The sequence below is a fragment of the Phyllobates terribilis genome, unplaced genomic scaffold (assembly GCF_046119375.1).
Source record: "Phyllobates terribilis strain yellow unplaced genomic scaffold, ASM4611937v1 Scaffold_1__5_contigs__length_1240528914, whole genome shotgun sequence".
NCBI lineage: Eukaryota > Metazoa > Chordata > Amphibia > Anura > Dendrobatidae > Phyllobates > Phyllobates terribilis.
The window spans coordinates 706,165,953-706,175,553 of record NW_027362761.1 but is presented as its reverse complement, the minus strand read 5'-3'; the positions used below and the strand labels follow the sequence as shown (position 1 = coordinate 706,175,553).

Genomic DNA, 9,601 nt, shown 5'->3' with positions numbered 1-9,601 from the left:
ACGTGTAGAAGTAAGCCTGTGCTTCATATTTTAATTATAACCACACAACCACGCTGTGCAGTCAAAAATTGATAAGAGAGAAAAATAATTTTGTCTTTTAAATATATGTCCGGTTAAGTATCTACCCAGTTTAATGTACAGCATGATAAGATTTAGCTTTGTCAGACTTTTTGTAGGTGTTACTGGACTATTGTAAATAACTTCTACTGCCCTCTATGAATGGTGACTAGTTAGGGTAGGTTCGTACTATGCTTTTGTCCTATGTAAAGCAAATACTTTAGTGTACAAAACCACATAATTTACAGACATATAATATGCAGTACCCATAGACGTCAGTAGAATAGTGGTCATATTCCCATGAGTGAAACCGCAGCTTTTTTTCCACTGCATTTTTCTGCACGTGTCCGTGATGCAGATTTCACTCAGTGTTTTTTAGTTAAAAAATGTCTGAGATTCCGCACTTAAAAATGCTATTGCTTTTTTTTTACATGCATTTTTTATGCATAAAAGCCTACAGGGGAAAATGCAGCAAATAGTTCAACATCGTCTTTAAACACACAGTAAGCATGAGTTTTCATTAAATCACATCCACTTTGCTTGAATTGTTAAATTAGTTTTCTATGCAATTAAACACAGCAGAAAAAAACATATCATGTATGCTACTTGGGAACTTGAGGGTGATCAATGAGTAGAACAGACTGCCACGAGAGGTGGTGATTTCTCCTTCAATGGACGTCTTCAAACAGAGGCTGGACAGACATCTGTCTGAGATGGTTTATTGAATCCTGCAATGAGCAGGGGGTGGGACACGATGACCCTGGAGGTCCCCTCCAACTATAACAGTCTATGATTCTATGAACTTGGCTTACAGTTCTTGTTGCCTGAACACAATTATTGATTGCTGAAAAGTGTATGCTGCTACAGCAACAAAAAAACTACTAAATATTATTTTTGCTATATAATTGAAGATGGTTGTATATGTAAACATAGCCTTTAAGTTTACTTTATTCATAAATGTATCTCTATACCATATGCCCAAATGTGGTGGGAACTTGGCCTAAGGTACATGCTTTGTCTCTGTGTGACGCATTATGGCATCTCTGCACAACTCAATCTTATAGTTATTCTCCCTATAAGCCAGTGTTCCCCAACTCCAGTCCTCAAGACCCACCAACAGGTCATGATTTCAGGATTTCCTTAGTATTGCACAGGTGATGGAATTATTGCCTGTGCAGGTGATGGAATTATCACCTGTGTAACACTAAGGAAATCCTGAAAACATGACCTGTTGGTGGGCCTTGAGGACTGGAGTTGGGGAACACTGCTATAAGCAACAGGACAATACCACCATTGTATTGTGTTCAATGGAGTGTTGCTCAGTTTCATATTAAATCCTCCAGCAAAAAACACTATGTGCCATCAAAAGCATATAGCTTTATAGTAGAAGCTTGCAAACTTGTTTGGGTGCCATAATACAACTGATAGGTTGGTCAGAGTGTAAGGCCATGCTCACACTAGGCGTTTTTTCAGCGAATTTTTTTTTTTTTTTTTTTTTTAAATGCAAATTTTCAGCTGCGTTTTACAATACCAGCAAAGTCTATGAGATTTCAGAAATCTCATGCACACACATTGGTTTTTGTGTCATCAGTATTTTGTACTTTGCATGTTTTTTTGCACAACAGAGCATGTCACTTCTTTCAGCGTTTTTTCTGCATTTTATCAGCGTTTTTCACCCATTGAAAGTAATGAGTGGTGAACAAATGCTGAAAAAACGCCTAGTGTGAACATAGCTATCAGGTTTTGCTGCATTTTTAGTGAAAAAAGGCAAGTACAGCAGTATGTGAAACTCATTGTGATTTTACCATCTTGTCTTGCTCACTTGAGATGGCAGTTTGGATTAGGACAGTTTAATTAAATTAGTGATGTGTAAAATGTAGACTTTGGCTGAGCTAGGTGTGAGATTGAACAATACCTGTGGCCCACGTAGGTGTGAAATTGAACAATCCTTGAGCAACTCAATGGCAGACCATAGTGTGAAAATAAATAGTGTCCTACAAACTCAATGCACTGCCAGTGTCTTAGGTAACTATTCCTGATCAATTCACCTCCCCCCACTGTTACATTTGAAATTCTGGTTAATAAGGTTTCACATTTGTCTTGCATTGGTGACCTGTGTTCGTGCTTCTGTGGTGGAAGCAAAGCTGAACTTTGGGATCCTAAAAAACGCACCAAAAAACACACCAAAACCTGCATTTTTGATGCAGCTTCTTTCCTGCCAAGAGATCAGGTTTTGCTGTAGAGAAAAAAACACCTAGTGTAAACATACCCTAAAGGAGTATTCCCATCTCAGAAATCTCTGCCATTGCCACAAGATGTGCCATAAGTGTCTGAAAGACAGCTCCCACTTCTGGGATTTGCAGATATCTTAAGAAAGTCCTGTCTTGCATCTCTTTAAATTCACAACCTATTTCCTTCTCCCCAATTAGTTGAGTCAAGCTTGATGTGTATGGTCAGTTCAGGAGGAATAGCTGTCTGATGAACTGTTTTTAGCCCAACAGTTCTCTAAGGTGTCTGGCTACCTGTGGCATCAGCATCTTCATTTACAGTTGTAAGAAAAGTAGCCTGCTCATAACAATGTTTGCATTAGCATACCATGCTTGTATGAGAATTTTACCTTTTAAGCTAGAACGTTTGTGCTAAAATATTAGAAGTGGTTAGAATATCTGCTATTTGGAGGACACATGGCATAACTGATGGTGAAATTTAAAACAATGGTAAAGTGCAAAGGAATTCTAAGAGAAGTGTAAACAGCTTGACCTCATGCTGCGCAGAAATACGGCATGCCAACTATTATTTTAGGATGAGGGTCTAGTGAGCATTTTCATTTTGTTTTTAGCTATATGTACATTCTTTGCGGTTTGGTTATTTTATTTCATTAAAAGATGGAAACAATGGTTATAACAACTTTGATACTATGTTTCTACAAACGGCACAGTGTCCGTGTGATAAAAAATGTTCATCTATAGTTTGGGGATTGTCCTGTGCATTCGGTAATACAGTCAAGATGAAACACATTTTATCCTCACCTTGTAGACTTCAGTATGCTTGGGCATGGTAAGGCAAAAGCTGGCAGCCACTGTTGACATGGCTCATCACCTTCTGTTTAAGTTGTGCCACCTGCTCCTTTAGTATACTAGCAGTGGAAGCTAGATCCGTGTTTTGTATTTTAAGATTCTTTACTTTGTCTTCTAACCTTGAAATCCGTTCAAGTTTTCTTTTTCTGCATTTGGTAGCTGCTATTCTGTTTCTGAGTTTCTTTCTTTCTGCTTTGATTCTCTCCTGGTTGTCCATGTTTATGGGTGATAATGGAGGGCTTTCTCCAAAACTAGTCATCTCTGGGACTATTTGAAGTTCATCTTTTACTGCATGCAGTCTTTGTGTAGGATAGGCAGACGGTTCTTCCATGTTAGTTGGCAGAATATGGTAAAAGACAGGATCTGTATTGTAGCTTGTTGTAGTGCCCAGAGTTTCAATACCATAATTGTTAAGATTGACATAAACTGAGGTATGTAAGGGTTCAGGAGGATGAACAGGATCACCAGTAGACACTGAGCTAATTTTCATACTATTGCTCAGTTGGCTTTGTTTATGTAGGTCCCCAAGTGGCAGCACAAATCCCTCAGAAAATCCCTGCTCCACGTCAGGCATCTTAGGAAACAAACAATGGCTACTAGTGGAATGTGTAGCACCCACACTGTTTGACTGGATACGTCTCTCAAGATCAAGTGAAGTTAGGTTCATAAGTCCCATGTCGATAAGGTTTATTAGTTCATTTCCCTCAACATGGTGAGGCTTTTCATATGGCAGCATTTCATCAATTATGTTTAGATTCACATCCTTTTTCATCATCTTGCTTGCAATAGGGGAATGAGGGAAGGAAACCGGGTACACATTCAATAAATCATCATGGTAAAAGGGCAATTCCATATCCACTGGTGCAATGTGAAACAAGTTGACGTCTGTATTCCCTTGTTAGAAAGCATTAAGAAGTTTAGCAATGCTTGTGATTTCAGGTTCTGCTCCCACAGTATACCTGTGTCCATATGGGATATCTTGTTGGCAGCCTAATATCCTTTAAAACGTAAGGTTCTTGGAATGTAGTAGCCTTTCTTTCTTTTAAGTGATGGCACTGTAATACGGTCTTTTCTGTTGGGCCTTCCGCTGTTAGTTCTCAATGATCGGGTTGCAGTGGTAATTCTTGAAGCACTTCGTCTTCTGCATTCTCATGCCATACTGAGCAATGCCACTGCCTTCTTTCTCTTATATGCCTTTCCTCACACATGATGACACTTTTGTGTACTGAGATTGGTTCACTATGATGTTCTGAGATTCCTTCATTTGCATAGTTGTCAGGGTAACTTTCTGTATATGGCAAACAGCGAAAGGGAGTCTGGGCTGAGGTAATTCATTAACCCATCAGGTTCTACATAATTTCCACCAATGAGTAAGGGAATCAACGTCATATGATGGTTTATTTTTATATTAAAGAGCTCACCTCGGCAGAGAGAACATCACAGATATTTATAGGCATATGCAGTGTTACTTCCCGTCTTAGTTGTTCTGCGTTACCCGATAGAGCAGCTAAGGAATCTGTCTTTTAAAAAAATGTATAATAGCTAAGGAAGTTTTGTACAGAAGAGGACATAGTTTAATTGGGACTTGCCTGGCCCAGAAACTAAGTTTGTGTCTTTTTACAGCGTTTTTTCAGTGAATCGCTTTTACAAACTCTGGAAAAAGTTCTCACAGAACGCTCATGTTCCTATTTATTTCTATGCAAAAAGAGCTTGTTCATATTTTTCAGACTTTTGAGCATCTTTTAAACACTTCAGGCTTTCCAAACCACCCAGCATTTAAAAGAAGTGACAAGGTAATTCTTCAGGCATTTTCTGATAGGAAAACACTCCATACTTTACAATACAAGTTAATGGAAAGTGTGAGGCAGTGGCGGAGATCGTATACGAGGGACGTTATATATCCCCCAGAATGTGTACAGAGACCTATCAAATCCATTGGAGTGCATTGCAGTCACAGACACAGCTGCGGCTGCAATGCAGGAATGAAGGTGAGCATTGACCTGGTCAGGCTATCTGGCTAAGGCAGATTAGCAAAACCCGGCAGGGCCTTCATTTCTTGGAGGAGGCTACAGGAAGGCAGTGGGGCGGCCTCCTCCCTCCAACCCAGGTTTTCCAGTGGCTCTTGCCACAGGTCCTTTAAAAACCCTGCATTAAGGATTAGTGTTGTTCAGTGTTGGGACCAGCTAGAAGCATAGGAGGAAAGTTTGGCGGGCCTGTGAGTAGCTGAACCCACACCTAGGAAGGCTATGCACCCGTCAGGCTCTGAGCGGCTTGGCGCGGCCGTTGCCCACGGCAACCGTTGTTTAAGGACTCATGTTAACCTGGCTACAAACCGGAGGACTTTTCTTTTTACCTGTGAGTTGCTGAATAAAGCTGTTTATGTTGGACTTGCTTGGGTCACTGCCTCAGTTACTGCACGGTGTGAACACCGCTGCCTTACAACTTGGTGGAGAAAGCGGGCATTGTGACTAAGGCATACCCCACCGGCAGCGACATGACCACAATCCGGCCTGCCACCTTTCAGCCCCACCCCGTGGACAAAATGGAGGAGCTGTTTAAGCAGCTGGTACTTACCGAGCAGCAGCAGCTGCAGTCTCAGCGGCAACAGCAGGAGCAGCACCAGAGTCTCCAATGGCAACTGCAGGAGCGGAAGCAGCAGCACAATCAGCAGCAGCTGCAGTCTCAGCGGCAACAGCAGGAGCGGAAGCAGCAGCACAATCAGCAGCAGCTGCAGTCTCAGCGGCAACAGCAGGAGTGGGAGCAGCAGCACAACAGCAGCATCAGTTACTGTACCAGCAGCAGCAAAAAAACAAATGAACTGTTGCTGCAACAGATTGCTGCCCTGCGGGAAACAGCCACAACACCGATTCCGGAATGTCGAGAGGCCCGGGACAAGGTTCGCTCAGCGTTGAGAAAGATGGGACCGGAGGACGACGTGGAAGCCTTCCTGACCATCTACGAATGCACAGCAGAGCAGGAAAACCTACCAGCCGGCCAGTGGGCAGAAGTCGTTGCACCGTTTTTGGTCGGCGATGCCCAGAAGGCCTATTTCGACCTCAAAGGTGAGATCCTTGCCCAGCTGGGGGTCAATACGTACGTGAGGGCTCAGCGCCTGTTTTCATTGGCCTTTGTGAAGACCCGACCCGCCCGGTCTCAGGCTTATGACCTTTTGCAGCTGGTAAAGAGGTGGCTCTAGCCTGAGTCTTTGACTCCAGCCCAGATGGTGGAGAGGGTGGTGGTCGACAGGCTGGTGAGGACTCTGCTGGCTGCTATACAACGTTGGGTGGGACAAGGGGACCCCGGCACCCTCAACCAGGTGGTCAGCCTGATCGAACGCTACTCGGCCACTCAGGACTTTATCCAGGACTCTGCCCCCTCTCGGCTGTCACGCCGATCCCTGCCAACCCAGGAATCGGGAAGGGGGTCGCGTCCCTCTGCTGAGGACAGTCAGAACCGTGTCCGTGCTGAAGGGGTACCCCGGAGTGAGAGTAGCAGGAGACCGGTTCCCTCCCAAACGGTCATAAGACTGAACAATACCTCCACCATTAGGTGCTGGCAGTGTCAGGGGCCGGGACATGTGGTTGCTAACTGCCCCCTGACTACGGAGCCCATGGCCTGCGGGTATAACCGCCGGGTTTCAATGTACGCCAAGACCGTCTGCACTGCGAGTGTCGACCCCTAAGACAGTGAACCCCAACTGTGCCAGGTACTGGTTAATGGGTACCTCACGAAGGCCCTCCTAGAATCGGGGAGCCTAGTGACTTTGGTGCATGGGTCGCTGGTGGCAGGAGACAACCCCAGTGGACGGACAGTCGGGTTGTGTGTATCCATGGAGACCTCTGAGAGTACCCAACCGCGGAGGTAGCTTTGTCCACGCCATGTGGCGACATAAAACATGTGGTGGGGGTGGTAAAAACTTCCCTATGGGACTGTGTTGGGAAGAGACTTGCCCCTGTTCTGGACTCTGTGGAAAAACAAAATCCACTCTTCCTCGGTAAAATTTATTACAGGCTCTGTACCCTACGAACCCGAGTCGGGGATACCTGCCGTAGGGGTGTCCAACCTAGGGACAGATGTGACCCTGGTAGGTCTCCCCTAAAGGTGCTGGCAGGAGCGGTCGAGGAGACCCCATCAATCCCCGAGCTGGAAGTGTCCCGGGACACGTTTGGGACAGCTCAGCTACAGGATCCCACCCTGACTCGGGCGCGGGAAAGGGTGTTAGAGGTAAATGGCGTAGCTCAACAGCCCGGTGCAGATACTGTATTTCCACGCATGGTAGTCAACGGTGAGTTGCTCTATAGGGTAGACAGTTAGTGGTACCTCAGCCGTACCGTCGGGCGGTTCTAGATTTGGCACACACACACCTGCTGGGTGGACACTTAGGGGTTAAAAAGAAGCAAGAACGTATCTTGCAGCGGTTCTTTTGGCCGAGGATTTACGCGGAGGTCCAAAAGTACTGCGAATCCTGCCCCGAATATCAACTGACCACACACACCGCCAGTTTCCGTAGCCCATTGGTACCCCTGCCAGTGATAGAGGTGCCTTTTGAACGGATTGCAATGTACTTGGAAGGGCCCATTGTAAAATCTGCTCATGGCCACCAACATATACTGGTGGTTGTCGACTATGCCACCCGGTACCCGAAGGCTATACCGCTACGCCACACCTCGGCGAAACTGATTGCACGGGAGCTGTTTGCCATGTTCTGTCACCTTGGACTACCTAAGGAGATCCTGACGGATCAAGGGACCCCTTTTATGTCCAAGGTGACAAGGGAACTGTGCAAAATGCTAAAAATTAAGCAATTGCGCACCACGGTGTACCACCCTCAAACCGACGGGCTAGTAGAACGGTTCAATAAAACCCTCAAGTCCATGTTAAAAAAGGTGGTTTCTAAGGACAGAAGGGATTGGGACATGTTGCTACCTTATTTGATGTTCGCCGTCCGTGAGGTACCCCAGGCTTCCACAGGGTTCTCTCCCTTTGAGTTATTGTACGGCAGACACCCTAGGGGTCTGTTGGACGTAGCCAGAGAGACGTGGGAACAAGAGTCGACTGCACATAGGAGTATAATTGAACACGTGGCTAGTATGCAGGACCGGATTGCGGCGGTCATGCCCACCGTGAAAGAACATCTGTTAGATGCCCAGGCAGTCCAGAGGCGCACATATAATAAAAGAGCCACAGTCAGGTCTTTTAATAAGGGCGATCGGGTATTAGTACTGGTACCCACAGCCGAGAGTAAGCTCATGGCCAAGTGGCAAGGGCCATATGAGGTTCGAGAAAAGGTGGGGGAGGTAAATTACCGGGTGTATCAGCCCGGAAGGAGGAAACCTGAGCAGCTTTACCATGTAAACCTGCTAAAACCTTGGAAAGATTGAGAGTGTTTAGTTACAGACGTCACTTCGGGCATATCGCCAGAGAGTTCTCTACCTTCAGCCAGGGATGCGTCCGGATGAGAGGTCAGGATAAGTGATGCTCTCACTAAACAGCAGCAACGGGAGGCTCGCTCACTGGTGCAGCAGAATACCGACGTGTTCTCAGAGCTACCGGGTAGGACTACGGTTCTCCAACATGACATTGTCACCGAACCTGGGGTAACAGTGCGAATGAGACTGTACCAGGTACCCAAAGCCCGGAGGCAAGCCATCACGGCTGAGGTAAATCAAATGCTCCAGTTAGGCATCATCGATGAATCACGGAGTGAGTGGGCTAGCCCCATCGTGCTGATTCCGAAACCAGACGGATCGTTACGCTTCTGTAGCGATTTCCGGAAATTAAATGAAGTGTTGAAATATGACCAATATCCAATGCCCAGGGTGGATGAGCTGATTGAGAGACTGGGGCAGGCCCAGTACTTTACCACGCTCGATCTCACCAAGGGTTATTGGCAGGTACCTCTCACGGAATCTGTGAAAGAAAAAAATGCCTTCATAACTCTGGAGGGTCTATATCACTATGTGGTCTTACCTTTTGGGTTACATGGGGCCCCGGCTACATTCCAGAGGCTGGTGGACATAGTGCTCAAGCCTCATCAGGAGTACGCGTCCGCGTATCTAGATGATATTATCATCTTTAGCACCGACTGGCATACGCACCTATACCAGGTAGTGATGAGCGAGCACTAAAATGCTCGGGTACTCGTTGCTCGGGTCGAGCAAATTGGAATGCTCGGGTGCTCGACCCGAGCAACGAGCCCAATGTAAGTCTATGGGAAACTCGAGCATTTTTCAGGCGGCTCCCCCCGGCGGTCTGCAGAGGGCCTGAAAATTGCCCAAATCGATGGGAAAAGTGCTCAAATGACATGGGAACAGCATAGGGAAGACCAATGGGAGCATTTCTGACTCCCAGGTCACTGCTGTCAACAACGTTGTCAGAGTATTACGCCACTTTTACGGATTCACAATAACACATACAAAACCAAAATGGATTTTCCCGGGCAATATGTTAAGGAACATCCTTTCCAG

At 45.8% G+C, this 9,601-nt stretch overlaps 1 protein-coding gene across 1 annotated transcript; it reads right to left on the bottom strand.

Annotated features, from left to right (window-relative positions):
- Positions 1-1,358: 1,358 nt before the first annotated feature.
- On the bottom strand, positions 1,359-4,416 carry LOC141273759 (transcription factor JunD-like). Its single transcript, XM_073686097.1, has 2 exons — positions 3,087-4,416; positions 1,359-2,293 (listed from the first exon to the last, which is right to left on the bottom strand). The coding sequence occupies exon 1, from the start codon at positions 3,985-3,987 to the stop codon at positions 3,097-3,099; it is 891 nt and encodes a 296-aa protein (XP_073542198.1). The 5' UTR covers positions 3,988-4,416; the 3' UTR covers positions 1,359-2,293; positions 3,087-3,096.
- Between the last annotated feature and the right edge of the window lie 5,185 nt (positions 4,417-9,601).